General features: G+C 47.3%; 1 protein-coding gene across 1 annotated transcript; it reads left to right on the top strand.

Moving 5' to 3' along the window:
• Positions 1 to 87: 87 nt before the first annotated feature.
• Tubg1 (tubulin gamma 1) lies at positions 88 to 5,910 on the top strand. Its single transcript, XM_041643977.1, has 11 exons — positions 88 to 208; positions 515 to 627; positions 799 to 966; positions 2,269 to 2,337; positions 2,977 to 3,056; positions 3,471 to 3,597; positions 3,773 to 3,859; positions 3,956 to 4,105; positions 4,512 to 4,664; positions 4,742 to 4,903; positions 5,252 to 5,910. Exons 1-11 carry the CDS (start codon positions 160 to 162, stop codon positions 5,447 to 5,449), a joined length of 1,356 nt encoding a protein of 451 aa, XP_041499911.1. The 5' UTR covers positions 88 to 159; the 3' UTR covers positions 5,450 to 5,910.
• The last annotated feature ends 9,000 nt before the right edge of the window (positions 5,911 to 14,910 follow it).

The following is a 14,910-nucleotide window of genomic DNA, read 5'->3' on the forward strand; positions in this document are numbered from 1 at the left end:
ATGAATGAGGAAATTCCTTGTGCAGAGCTTAGTTCTCATTGGAGCGGAGAAAGTTCAGGGGTGGAGCGGGTTGTTTGGCGCCTGCGTCTTGCGGCGAGCGCGCTAGCGGTCGGCGGCGCTGCTGGCGGGAGAGGCTTCAACGCCTCTGTCTGAGGAGCGATGCCGAGGGAAATCATCACCCTACAGTTGGGCCAGTGCGGCAATCAGAGTGAGCGAACCTCCAGACCCTCCGCGGGACCCTTAGATTCAATGGGCCCTCGCAACGAGAGCCTAGATTCTGTCTGTTTTCATCTGTCCTTCTCAGAATCGTACTCCCTCCTCCCCCAGAAAGGCGATCCCGACCCTGTACCCAAAGCCAAAGGGTCTTCGCCTGTCCAGTCGCTGGGCTAGACACTAGGGAGTCGTAAGATTAATTTCTGATCCCTAGACCCATGCGTTCCATCTGCCACTGGCTACTTGGAACCTACCCAGACCCCCGTATTCTTTTTCTTCCCCGCCCGCCTCCCTCTCTTAGTTGGGTTCGAGTTCTGGAAACAGCTGTGTGCTGAGCATGGCATCAGCCCCGAGGGTATCGTGGAGGAGTTCGCCACTGAAGGCACTGATCGCAAGGACGTCTTTTTCTACCAGGTGCCCACCACATGACTTGATCAAGGGCAGTGACCTGATGCTGGGAAACTCACTGGGCAGGATGGGACCAGAACGGCTGTCTTAAGGGAGGGCCTGCAGGAGCCAGAGTTGGGAGGATGCAGGACTTGACCCAGCCAGGCTCACGGGCCCATCCTGGCTTCCTTTTGGCAGGCAGATGATGAGCATTACATCCCCCGGGCTGTGCTGCTGGACCTGGAGCCCCGGGTGATCCACTCCATCCTCAACTCCTCCTATGCCAAGCTCTACAACCCAGAGAACATCTACCTGTCTGAGCACGGAGGAGGAGCTGGCAACAACTGGGCTAGTGGATTCTCCCAGGTCATTTGCTGTTCCCCCGAAGGGCTCTCAACTCACTGGGTGGGCACAGGCCCTGTGATGAAACTGTCTCCAGATGAAACTGGGTCAGAGAGTAAGAGTGCCAGAGCAAGACAGACACGGCTTCAGGAGCTAACTGGAGCGCTAAGAACCCTTTCTAGCTAGTGCTGGGTCGACAGCCATTCTAAGTACTTTATACGTTAGCTTCATAAACCTCTGAATAATCCTAGAAGTACTATGGGTCTATGGTCTTTTACCTCCTTTTTCATACTCAAATAGCTCTGATACCAAAAGATATTCCAAACTCTGCTTAGCAAAATCAACACTCAAAGGAGATAGGCTATGTTGATGTTTCCGTTCAGCTTACTGTCATTACTTGTACCTTTCCCTGCGTTCATTAGCCCATTTGATAGTGCACCTCCGACCTCTATGGTTGTATTTGCGTCGTTTCTCTTGGTGGTTCCAGGTCAGAACCTAAGGCCTTACATATACTAGACAGACTTACACCACTGAGGTATAAATCCCCAGCTTTGACATGGTCTTTTTGCTTAATGTTAACTTATTTACTTTTTGTTTTGTTTTGTTTTGAGACACAGTTTCTCTGGGTAGCCGTAGCTGTCCTGGAACTCTGTTTGTAGATCAGGCTGCCCTTGAACTCAGATCCACCTGCCTTTCCCTCCCAAGTGCTGGGATTAAAGGCGTGTGCCACCACTTGGATAATATGTGTTTTATATACGCATACATAAAACTACCTTTCAAAAACCTAAAATATTTTGATCCCTAAAAATACCTGGCCTCTCAAATTTTAAATAATGGACTGTGGACTGTCTTTTACCTTCATTCTACAAATGAGGAAACTGAGGTAAATCTTCCCAAAGTCACATAACTAGGTAGAAATGCGATCCAGTAGTAGACGTGGGCGGGGCATAGCGCTCATTTAGTAGATCACTGACTGTGTATGAAGCCCGGGCTTCAGTTCTTAGCAGCTGCATAAAACTGGGCAGACGTGCACAGTAGAGGTGGAGGCAAGGGGATCAGGATGTCAAGGTTATTCTCGGCTAAATACAGAGTCTGATGCCAGCCTGGGCTACGTGAAATCCTGTCTGAATTGTCGAGCCATTCCTAGCTCAAGCAAGGTCCTGGTAATGAAAAGCTGTATGTAAACAAATCATGTGGATTGGGAGGCAAAGTACTTGCATGTAAAGCACGGTAGCTGTGGTCCAAATAAGAATCAAGGGTGGCTATCATGAGGTCAGTCCTTGTCCCATGCTCTGTCCCATCTCACCCTTCTCCATGTCTGTCCAGGGAGAAAAAATCCACGAGGACATTTTTGACATCATAGATCGGGAGGCAGATGGCAGTGACAGCCTAGAGGTGAGTATCCCAGGATGTCAGTGGAGCCGGATACGCGGAGGCTTGGCCACGCTACTTAGAAATCAACCTGTTAGGGACCATTGAGATGGTTGAGCAGGTAGCACTGCTTGTGTTCAAGCTTGACAAACTGAGTTTGATCCCTAAAATACGTAATAGAAGGAGATGATGTCCTCTGGTCTCTACACGTACACAGTGGCACACTCATACACAATAATTATAATACTTTTTATTAAAGCTGCCTGTTAGGTATGAGATCTATTCATTTATCCTCAGCATTAGACAGAAGCCACTGGGCCTTATTGAAGACGGGCAGAATCTCCTAGGCAGTGAGGGGACTTGGGAAGACAAGAGTCTAGGACTTTGTGGGATATGTCTAGCTTGAAACCCTGCCACAGAAGGCAGGCTAGGGAGATGGCTCAGTGGTTAAGAGTGCTTGCTGCTCTTGTAGAGGACCTGGGTGGGTTTCGTTCCTAACACATATGGCTCACACTCGTCTATAATTCCAATTCTAGGAGACCTGATGCCCTCTTCGGGCGCACACATGTAAGCACATGTATATTTGTGTGTGCATACATGCAGGCAGGCACATTAAATTCTGTCACTAAACACCTGGGCACTTAGAGCCTCTTTCCTTTGCAGGGCTTCGTGCTGTGCCATTCCATTGCCGGGGGGACAGGCTCTGGCTTGGGCTCCTACCTCTTGGAACGTCTGAATGACAGGTAAGCCTGTGTTTGGGGGAACTAGGTGAAGACAGGGCCTTTATTTTGTTTCTTAAGGTCCTTGGGGCTCAGCAGACATAGCTCCCTATTGGCTGGAGCCGTAAAGAGCCCTTCCATTCCCTCTTACTGTGAGGAAAGCGAAGTTACCCTGGAGAAACCCAATGATACTCCCAGAGGTCAGAGCCCGGGATGGAGGCCCTAGTTTGAATGTACAAGGAATCTGTCCAAGTTGGGAACCTAGGATTTTATAGTGTCTATTCCCTTGCCATTTTGGGGTTTTATCTTTTCAAAGCTTAAACCCAGCTTTTCTATGGCTTGTGGTCCCATCCTAATTTCACTAGTACAGACAAATGCTTTAGACACGTTCTGAAGGTTGATGTTCTCCTAATCTTTAATCTTCTCCCAATGCACCAGGTACCCCAAGAAACTAGTGCAGACATACTCGGTGTTTCCCAACCAGGACGAGATGAGCGACGTGGTGGTGCAGCCCTACAACTCCCTCCTCACCCTAAAGCGGCTGACCCAGAATGCAGACTGTGTGGTGAGCTCTGGATTCTCCTTCCTACTCCCATCTTCCTGTCGGTATCTATTTTCATTTGAGCCCTCTTGTGGCTTAGCTTAAGAGTCCCTTGTAAATGAGTGTTCTGGCTACTAGACTCAAGGCTGGACTCGGACCCTGTCTCCATAAATTTCCAACCCTATGCTATCCCTCCCAGGTGGTGCTGGACAACACAGCTCTGAACCTGATCGCCACAGACCGCCTGCACATCCAGAACCCATCCTTCTCCCAGATCAACCAGCTGGTGAGTCCCACTCTTGGAAGCCCTCTACGAGAGGGTCATCAGACAAGGGATGTCCCACACCCTTCCCATCCCACAATATTGTATCTCTGTTACCAGGTGTCCACCATCATGTCAGCCAGCACCACCACCCTGCGCTACCCTGGCTACATGAACAATGACCTCATCGGCCTCATTGCTTCGCTCATTCCCACCCCTCGGCTCCACTTCCTCATGACTGGCTATACACCTCTCACCACGGACCAGTCAGTAAGAGCTCTCGCGGTGTCCCCAGACTGTGGCCTTTTCCCCCTGCTGTGCCATGAGCTGCCCTTGGAGTTCTTCTGCGCCCAGCTTCCCCAGGTTCTGTTCTCAGGGACCGACACCGTGCCACTTGCTTGCTGCCATCTCCGCTTGGCGCAGCCTCTGGCTTCTGCAGGAGCAGTGCTGGCTGGGATCTGCTTCTGCCCATGCACAAGGGCATGGGTTTGCTGAGCTGAGGGCCGAGACCCTAACCCCATGGCAGAGACTAACACAGACCTGATCTAAAGATTCCCCAGAGACCAAGCCACCTCCAAACTGATGGGGACATAGTAGACTCTTCTCTGCGCATCCATGCATCTCTGGGTTGCTCCCTGACTGCTCACATTGTCCCTGCAAACACCCCTTCCCTCAGGTGGCCAGTGTGCGGAAGACAACGGTCCTGGATGTCATGAGGCGGCTGCTACAGCCCAAGAACGTGATGGTGTCCACAGGACGGGATCGCCAGACCAACCACTGCTATATCGCCATCCTCAACATCATCCAGGGAGAGGTGGATCCCACCCAGGTAAGGGAGGCCCCATCACCCTACCCTCTGGTCCACAGTGTGGAGGAGAAGCAGCTACCACCTTCTGTCCACCCTAGGTCCACAAGAGTCTGCAGAGGATCCGGGAAAGGAAGTTGGCCAACTTCATCCCCTGGGGCCCAGCCAGCATCCAGGTGGCCCTGTCAAGGAAGTCCCCCTACCTGCCATCAGCCCACCGGGTCAGCGGGCTCATGATGGCTAACCACACCAGTATCTCCTCGGTGAGCAGTCTCCTTTTGTCTGTGTGTTAGCCAGGAACAAACCCAGGTCTTCAGGAATGTTAAGCAAAGCTGCCACCTGGGAGCCACACCCCTGGCACCTGGCCACTGTGTTCCACTGTGTACTGTCATCAGCCTTCCCAGTCTGCCCCTAGTTGGTGTCCTGAACTGGACGCCATTCTGAAGCTCTCTCCTCCCCAGCTGTATAAACTCCCTGTGCTTTGCCTGTTTGCATCCCTGCCTCCCCTGCTCTGCCATCTGTTTGAGGGGATAACCCAGTCTTGGTTCCCGGGCTCTAGGGCCGTACTGTCCCTTGATTTCCTGTGACCTCTGCTGTCTTCATACCCTAAGCTCTTTGAACGGACCTGCCGCCAGTTTGACAAGCTGCGGAAAAGGGAGGCCTTCATGGAGCAGTTCCGCAAGGAGGACATCTTCAAGGACAATTTTGACGAGATGGACACATCTAGGGAGATTGTGCAGCAGCTGATTGACGAGTACCATGCGGCCACGCGGCCAGACTACATCTCCTGGGGCACCCAGGAGCAATGAGTCCCCAGGACAGGGACCCTCATCTGCCTTACCGGTTGGCCCAGGCTCTGCCTAGCTGACCACGCCTCAGAGCACAGATCGGGGACCTCACAAATACTCATATACATACATATGTACATGCACTGTCTGTTGGCCTGGGGATGGATTACTTCTTCTCTGAGAGTATTTATCTTTAATAAAGCACTGGATGGAAATCAAGTCACCAGTCTCTGAACTCAGGCTTTGGAGCTGGGGACAGACGTGCCTGTCTGTCCTTCATCTCTGATGCTTTTCTCCCGCACTTCACACTTGCGACAGCTCTAACTCCGGGCAGAAGCCGCCTCTGGCTTTGCCTTTAGCCTAATTGTGGAGGACACTGATGGCTCTGGACCCTGCTCGATTCCTTCCCACAGTGAAAGGTCGCACAGATAGGATCTTTTCTCTGTCGGCCTCTGGCCACTGTTCCCTCTCCCTGTAGCAGGTGACCATTCCTGTACTTCCGTATTTCCACACTGACTGTCCTGCTGGTGACAACAGCATGCCTGGGGCCACCACTGTCTACCCCTAGGTCCTAACCAGGCATCCAGCCCAAGTGCCTTTCCCCTTCTGGCCAGCAGGGCAGTGCTGGAGAGCTTGTCCCAGAGAGCCCAGACTAGAGTGTAGGGAACAGCAGGAGACCATGGCCAAGGCCTGGACTAAGCAGACCCAAAAGTGATTCCAAAATTAAAATCTGTAATCCTGTTCCCAATGGTCTTTATTTATGTAAAGTTTTTATTACATTTAATCCTTCTGTATGTGATTATGGGTATGTGTGAGCCTTGGGGTAAGTGTGGAAGTCAGACAGCTTGGGAGAATAGATTCTCTCCTGCCATGTGGTTCCCAGGGGATAGAACTCAGGTTGTCTGGCTCAGGGGACAAGTGAAGCCATCTCACCACCCCACTATTTTTTTTTAAATACATTAATTTTGATTTTAGATGTTAGGGTAGCTTACCTGCATGTATGTGTGAGCACCACTTCCTTATAGGGCTGTAGAAGCCAGAAGACGGTGTCAGGTCCCCTGGAACTAGAGTTACAGACAGCTCTGGGTTGTGTTAGTGCTGGGAATTGAACCCGGGTCCCCTGGAAGAGTGCCCAGTGTGCTTTAACTGCTAAGCTGTCTCTCCAGCACCCTCTAGTTTTTAAAAGGACAGTGGGGGAAAGATTCACAATAGTGAATTTACGGTTCTAAATCTTTGGAGTCCAAAGGGCAAAGTGGTTCTCTAGATTGTGCAGGACTGTCGGGGGCCCCTAACCCTATAGCCACAGGTAAGAGCTGCGGGGACCATGACTATCATGCATCAAGCACATGACTTTGTTTCATCCTCATTACAATCCCATGAAGTGGTGGATCTCATTGCCAATCTAACTGTATAAACGTAGAAACAGCAAAGTAGACTCCTGAGTCACCCAGCTAAGTGCCCATAGGTGGCAGAGTGGAAACAAGCTCTGATGTGACTGACATGTGTTTGTCTAGTTTTAACTAATAGAAAATGTGGTTTGAACAGAAATGCCACCGTAGACTCATAGGGAGTCGTATTTTAGGTTCAGCCTTGGAGGAAGTGTCAGAGGGGTGGGCTTTGAGGTTTTAGAAGCCCAAGCTAGGCCTCATGGCACACACTGCCTCTTCATGCTGCCTGCTGATCCCGATGTAAAATCTCAGCTACCTCTCCAGCACCATGTCTGCCTGTGTGCCACCAGGCTTCGCGGCATAATGATAATGGACTAAACCTCTGAACCGGAAGTCAACTCCAATTCAATGTTTTCCTCTATAAGAGTTGACATGGTCATGGTTATCATCTCTGCCCAGCAACAAAACACTAACACAGGCAAGCAAACCATTTTAAAGATGTATTTATTATATTTCTGCACGTGTATGTGTATATTGTGTGTATCTGGTTGCCCACAAAGATCAGAAGAAGGCACTGGATCCTGTGGAACTGAGTCCCGTACGGCTACATGCCACTATGTGGGTGCTGGGAACTAAACCCAGGCCCTCTGCAGGAGCAACTAATAGTTTTATTCATGGCCCCTCCTGCATATTTTAGATAATTTTACACTAGTCGAGGCTGACCCAAGACTTGCTCTGCTCACCCAGCCTCCGCCTCTGCCTCTACCATCTTTACTGGTGCACACACACACACACACACACACACACCACTTTTGTGTGGAAACAAGCTCAGGGCCTGTGTGAGCACTGCTGTGCGGCTGAGCTGTGCTCCTAGCCCAGTGTCCATCTCTACCCATTGGCTCTGTGCCTACTTTGTATCTTCCAGGTTAGTATAAAATCTGTTCACCTCCTGGGGGCTTCTGGAGCTATGAGAGAAGTCCATGGTTTGCAAGGATGTGGGGACCTTGAATACTTAGGGAAAGAAAACACATTTGATCTCTGTCTCGAGAATATCAGCTTTAACTGGCTTTGGATCCAACTGCCCAGTATACTGAGGCTACTGAAGGACCATGGTTTACAGGCCCACATCTAGGTCACAAACAGCACCTAAGCCTGCCTTTGCCAGATCCAGTTAAGGCAAGTATAGATTCCCAGGCTTGTGCTAGGTATTGTGACACACGCCTTTAATCCCAGCACTCAGAAGGCAGCAGCAAGTGAATCTCTGATCTGAGGTCAGCCTGGTCTACAAAGGGAGTTCCAGGACAGCCAGGACATCACAAAGAAAATCTATCCCAAATAAATAAATAAATAAATAAATAAATAAGAAAAGGAAAGAAAGTCGGGTTGCACAGCAGTGTGTTCCCAGTCCGCAGACAAGACTAAATTCCCCAGCAGGGACAAGTGACTCTGCAAAGATGCCACCTTCCCTGACTGCTGAGTACCAGGTGTTAGGAGCATGGACAGACACTTGAACACCAGCCTCAGCCAGGCCCCTCCCCCAAGGCTATTTCCAGATCACCCAACACCCCAGACAGGGCAGCCCCTCCCAGTTCTTGGCCAGCAGCAAACCCCAAACTGTGTCAACCAGAGGGCAGTGCAGAGGCCAGGTGGAAAGAGAGAGGCCTCTGGGACTCTGGCAGCAGGTGGTACTGGTAGTGAGAAGCCCTTGTGGTCAGAGATACTGCAAGGCACAGACCTCAGAGTCCTGGCTGAAGGACAAGGGTTGTTTGAAAAGGCTGGAGAGAGAGAGTCAGACAGACAGACAGAGAGAGAGAGAGAGAGAGAGAGAGAGAGAGAGAGAGAAGACTGCCCAAGCTTAGACCAGGGATGTCTTTAACCAATTGACAGGAGAAAGTTAGTCACAGAAAGGTGATGTTCTCAGAAGACTCCCTGGGGGATGGGGTGATATAACTCCAGGGCCCTGGACCGTGGGTGAGACAGAGCAGTGGGGCAGGAAGCCCATATCCAAAAATAGACCTGCAGACAAGAATCTGGAACACAGGGACAGTAACTCTGGAGAATGTGTTGAGGTTAGGTCAAGAGGTGACAAGCAGAAATGGTGGTAAGGGTGAGCATAGCCACTGGACAAGGAGGTGATGGGTTAGTTAGTTAGTCCACTGGGCCTCATCCAGGGTCTCCACCAGCCACAAACATTCCCAGTCTCCCTAGAAAGCGGCACTCCTCCTCCTTGGAGAGTCAGTCCAAATCCAAAAGACAACAAACCCTCTAGTAATGGCCACCTCCAATCCTCCTCCCCTTCATATTTCCTCTGCAGTAGGTTAAACAAGGAAGTATTCCCAAAAAGTAACAAAAGCATTTAAGAATGGTGTTTCAGGAGCTGGAGAGATGGCTCAGGGGCTAAGAGCAGTTGTTCTTACAGAGAACCTGGGTTCGGTTTCCAGCACCCACATGGCAATTCACAACCATCTGCAACTCCAGTTCCAGAAGATATGATGCCCTCTGACCTCTTCTTTTGAGCTCCTCATGCACCAGGCATGCACGCGTGCACACACATGTATTCAGGCACAATACTCACATACAGAAATAAATCCTTAAAAAAGAAAGGACTGAGCAGCGGTGGTTGCGCACCCCTTTAATCCCAGCACTTGGAAGAGAGAGGCAGACGGATCTCTGTGAGTGTAAGGTCAACCTGGTCTACAAAGCGAGTTCCAGGATGGGCAGGGCTACACAAAAACTCTGTGTCCAGAACACCCAAACAAACAACAACAACAAACTAAAGCACTGGCCAAAGAACTTAACAGATAAGTAGTTTTTAAAAAATATTTTTCATTTTTTAAGATTTATTTTTTATTTACACAGTGTTCTATCTGGATGTATGCGGGAAGGTCAGAAGAGGGCAGCAGACTTCATTACAGATGGTTGTGAGCCACCATTGGTTGCTGGGAATTAAACTCAGGACCTCCGGAAGAACAGTCAGTGCTCTTAACCTCTGAGCCATCTCTCCTGTGCAGCAGATAAACACTTTTATCAGCATACTGGCTTTCTGGATGCTTCCTGTATCTCCCTGTGATCTTCCCTCATGCCAGTCTCTTTCCCTCTGCTCATGTGAGTGCGGGTATCCATAGAGTCCAGAAGAGGGAACGGATCCCTTGGAACTGGAGTTACAGGTGGTTTTGAACAGCCAGACATCAATGCTTGCAACTGAACTCAGGTCCCCTGACCTTCTACTAAGTGCTCTTAACATCTGAGCCATCTCCGCAGTCCTTTTCTTTTTTTTTTTTTATTTTCTTTTTTAAAACATCCTAATTAAAAAAAAAAAAGGAAACAAGCTCTTTCTGTGGAAGTCTGATAACCTAAATTAAATTGTGCAACCCACAGTGGAAGGAGAAAACCAACTCCCAAGGCTGCCATCTAACTTCCACATGTACCATGATATGTGTTCTTTTTTTCTCTATCTCACACATATACATATACACACACAAAACACACACGGGTGCCCACATACTAATATGTCAAAAAAGTATTAAAACATACTTAGGATTTATTATATTTTATGGGAATACCTGCTTCTTCCTGTACATGAAGTCAGATGTAGGCAGAGCCTGTGCTTTGTTTCTCAGCCACCCAGCCCTGAAGAATCACACAGAAGCTATATTAATTGCAACACTGCTTGGCCAGTGGCTTGGGCGTATTCTCAACTAGCTCTTACATATTAAATTAACCCATTTTTATTAATGTGTATCGCCATGAGGCTGTGGCTTGTGGAAAAGGTTCCTGCGTCCTTCTTCGCAGCTACTTGGCATCTCCCTGACTTCGCCTACTCTCTTTCTATGTCTCCTTTTAGATTTCCTGCCTGACTTTACTTTGCTAAGTCATTGGCCAAAACTGCTTTATTCATTAACCAATAAAAGCAACACATACACAGAAGGACATCCCACATCATCTTCCCCTTTTCTTTTTTCTTTTTTTTTTAGATTTATTTATTTACTATGTATACACCATTCTGCCTCCATGTATGCCCGCACACCAGAGGAGAGCACCAGATCTCATTACAGATGGTTGTGAGCCACCATGTGGTTGCTGGGAATTGAACTCAGGACTTTTGGAAGAGCAGCCAGTGCTCTTTACCACTGAGCCATCTCCCCAGCCCTCCCCTTTTCTTTTCTGTCTAAATAAAAAGGAAGGTTTTAACTTTAACATAGTAAAATTACATATACAAAACAGTTATTAAGCAATTATTATTGTTATAAGAGTTAGTCCATTTACTTTTGGTAAATAAAGAAAAATATACTATTATCTACCCTATTTTTGTGAGTCTAAAGATTTATATTTAAGTGATCTTTTATCATAACTAAGGAAAACTATACCTATTTGTCTTTAATTCTTTAAAGGCACCAGAAGGATATATTGCCTAAGTAAACAGGAAGTGCATTGTAAGCAACTTCCAAAGTTTTAGAATTTATAGAGACATCTTGCTGCCTGAACAGTTATTTGAAGTTTTTTTTTTTATGACTTTGGGGCTTCCATCTTCAGTCTATAGGTCTATACTATCCTGAAGATTTTTTTTAAAATATTTATTTATTTATTTATTTATTTATTATGTATACAATATTCTGTCTGTGTGTATATCTGCAGGCCAGAAGAGGGTACCAGACCTCATTACAGATGGTTGTGAGCCACCATGTGGTTGCTGGGAATTGAACTTGAGATCTTTGGAAGAGCAGGCAATGCTCTTAACCTCTGAGCCATCTCTCCAGCCCCATGAAGAATTTTTTTTTAATGAAGCAGGAAATTTGAAGATCTGCTTTGCCTTGTAATGGCAGAGTTCATTAGTTGCTTTCTTCTGTGTCTTGCAGAATATCTGGCAGATTTTCTTTTTGTTGTTGTTGTTTGTTTGTTTGTTTTTGAAGCAGGAGCCCTGAAGGACTATCCCGTCTTCTGTAAAGTTTAGCAGTTGCTTCTCTGTGGATTCTGTATGTCCAGTTCATGCAGCACAATTAAGCAGTTCAGGCAAGAATAGTTTTTTTAAAATATTTATTTATTTATTATGTATACAATGTTCTGTTTGTGTATGTCTGCAGGTCAGAAGAGGGCACCAGACCCCATTACAGATGGTTGTGAGCCACCATGTGGTAGCTGGGAATTGAACTCAGGACCTTTGGACGAGCAGGCAATGCTCTTAACCACTGAGCCATTTCTCCAGCCCGCAAGAATAGTTTTTTTGCCCATGTCTAGCCTTGTCACATTGAAGGCAAATTCCATAACAAGTTTCTTCAGTGCCCATCAACCTCTCTGAAGTAACTGGTGCTGTCAGAAGCAGACATGGCTCGCTGTCAAGAAAAGTCTAAACTCTTAAAACATTTTGAATACCATATTCTGTAGGTTTTTCAAGGGTAGAAGATGATCTATCTAATTGAAATATGTCTCTGTATATCTAGAAAACCTAATTAACATGACTACAAGTTTGACTATTATAAATGAGTATTAATCTGTAATTTTTAATTACACATTACATTTTAAAATGAGCTATATAAACTCAATATCTTAAACAAGAGTAGAAATATATATACACAGTATAACAAATTGACCTTAAATTTTGTATCAATAGACCAAGGTTTATACCAATGCAAAGTATTCATATCATATCTCCCTCCCTTGTTTTTTTTTTTTTTTTTTTTTTTTTTTTTTTTTTTTTTTGGTTTTTCAAGACAGGGTTTCTCTGTGGTTTTGGAGCCTGTCCTGGAACTAGCTCTTGTAGACCAGGCTGGTCTCGAACTCACAGAGATCCGCCTGCCTCTGCCTCCCGAGTGCTGGGATTAAAGGCGTGCGCCACCATGGCCCGGCCCCTCCCTCCCATTTTTTAAGAAAGAGACTGAATGTGACCATTTAACCATTTATAATAAATTACCTTTAAATGAAAAAAATTATAAACAAAAATTTGTGTCTCTGCTTATAGTTAGATGGCGTTGGCTCCCCTGGATCTGCAGTTATAGACGGTTATGAGCTGCCATATCAGTGCTGAGAACCAAACCTCAATCCTCTGTAAGAGCCACAATGCTCCCAGCCACTGAGGCAGCTCTCAAATCATCCAAATAACAAGTTTAAAAGGCAATAAAAGCTGGAACTTGGTTGCAGGGTTAAGCTTCATAAGGGGCCCCACCTAAGGGATCCCAGTTTTACCGGGAGAGGGAGAGTGTAGAATTGCTACCCTTTTTCTGGGGCCCTTCACCCAGCATGGCGCCCTTACACAGGCTCTAATCATCTGGGCCTTTAGGAAAAATATTTGTCATCTATCAGCAGAAGGAAATGGGCACAGGAAGATAAGGAACTTCCTTGAGTTCACACACTGGTGGGTGAAACACTGTGGACCTCAGAACTTCTGTCTCCACGTCATGGCACCCCGCTGATCCAGTGTCTAGAGAAACTTATGAGCATTTGGTCAGCACTGAAGTTGAAGGTTCTTGATCTGGGAGGAGGCGTGGGAGAGCCTGTGCTTTGTGATCGTTCAGTTCATCTGGAGCTGCCTCGGAGAATGCTGTGACTTGGATCTGGAATGTTCCCTAGACTCATGTTTTGGACACATGGTTGACAGCTTGTGACTGTGTGTGTGTGTGTGTGTGTGTGTGTGTGTGTGTTTGTGTATCTTAGCATTTTGCCTGTATGTATGGCTGTGCTGCACATGTGTGCCTGGTGCCCATGGAGATCAGACACACAAATAAAATTATTTTTAGAAGATTCATCCTCTTGGGATCTCAAATCAATACTAACAATTCCTGGTAACAAAAATTAAGGACACCTCTTAGCAGACAAGAAAGCAGAAGAATGAAAGGCCATATTTAAATTTTATTACAACTTTTATTCCATTTATTTATTGTGTGTGAGTAGATGGGTACCGTATAAAAGGTTGGAGGATAACCTCGAGGAGTTGGGGTTTTTCCTTTCTTTCTACCATGCAGGTCCCAGGGATGTAAATTCCATCCCTGTCAGACAGCAAGTCCCTTCTGTGCCATTTCCCTGGGCCAAACACTTCGTTTTATCTTTCTCTATTGTTCCCCAAAGACATAAGACCCAGCAGAACAATTGAAAACAAAAATTAACTCATCAACTCAGGCATTGTGGGATACCTACAGTCCTAGCTATAACTGTGGGGAAGCTGAGACAAGAGGATCGTTTAAGTACATGGTTCTCTCTCTCTCTTCTCTCTCTCTCTCTCTCTCTCTCTCTGTCTCTCTCTCTCTCTCTCTCTCTCTCTCTCTCTCTGTCTCTCTCTCTCTCTCTGTCTCTCTCTCTCTCTGTTTGTGTGTGTGTGTGTGTTGACTAGGAATGAAGCTCAGATGACAGCATGCTTGCCTGGTACACACAGACCTCTGGGCTCAGTCCCTGGAGCACATAAAACTGGGCAGGACTGCTTGTCTACCATCCTCACACTCATTGAGAAGGTCAAAGTTCATGGTTATCTAAGGCCACATAGTGAGTTTAAAGCCAACCTGTGTCACACATCAGGACTTCATTTTAGGGAGGAGAAAAAAAAAAGAGTTGTTATGAAATCCATGAGGCACTGCTGTCTGTCCCTTGTCCACTGAGCTCATGCCACTGGTACCTACATTGGGACCAAATGAGCAACATCTGTTCTCCTAGTCTGACACAGCTGGTCCTCCTGCCCACACCAGTACACTCCCACCTGTGGTTCCAGCCCAGTCCATATTCACTTTCCCTCCAGCCCAACGGGTCCCCAGGCTACCCAGGCCATCCAGGTCACCCAGGAGAGTCCACTGCTCAATTTGTCAGTTTTGAGGAGGGTGGAGAGGACTCGCAGTCTGCCAGCACGCTGCTCTGTGCATGTGCAGTCTCCTCTGCCTCTGTCCCTCACGCCCCCAACTGCAGAAAGAGCAGTAAGCATGGGCACCTGCACGTCCTTGGGGCAGATTTTCTGGAATCTATATTCTGGGAATTCTCCGCTGAACTCAGGGAGGTCACCACATGGCCACTGGCCAGATTCCATTTTCTGGGTCACTTTGACCTCTTCAAAGGCCACAGCTACCACGATTCTCCCACGCTGACATCCTCTTCCCACTCTACCTCAACTAAACCAAA

The sequence above is a fragment of the Microtus oregoni genome, unplaced genomic scaffold, assembly GCF_018167655.1.
Source record: "Microtus oregoni isolate MIOR12 unplaced genomic scaffold, Mior012 000091F_ref0000469, whole genome shotgun sequence".
NCBI lineage: Eukaryota > Metazoa > Chordata > Mammalia > Rodentia > Cricetidae > Microtus > Microtus oregoni.

Excerpts from the sequence above, each read along its gene's own strand:
- Tubg1 (XM_041643977.1), top strand. The coding sequence starts at position 160 with ATGCCGAGGGAAATCATCACCCTACAGTTGGGCCAGTGCGGCAATCAG. Across the intron at positions 628-798 it reads AGGACGTCTTTTTCTACCAG|GCAGATGATGAGCATTACAT; the intron begins GTGCCCACCACA and ends TCCTTTTGGCAG. Across the intron at positions 2,338-2,976 it reads ATGGCAGTGACAGCCTAGAG|GGCTTCGTGCTGTGCCATTC; the intron begins GTGAGTATCCCA and ends TTTCCTTTGCAG.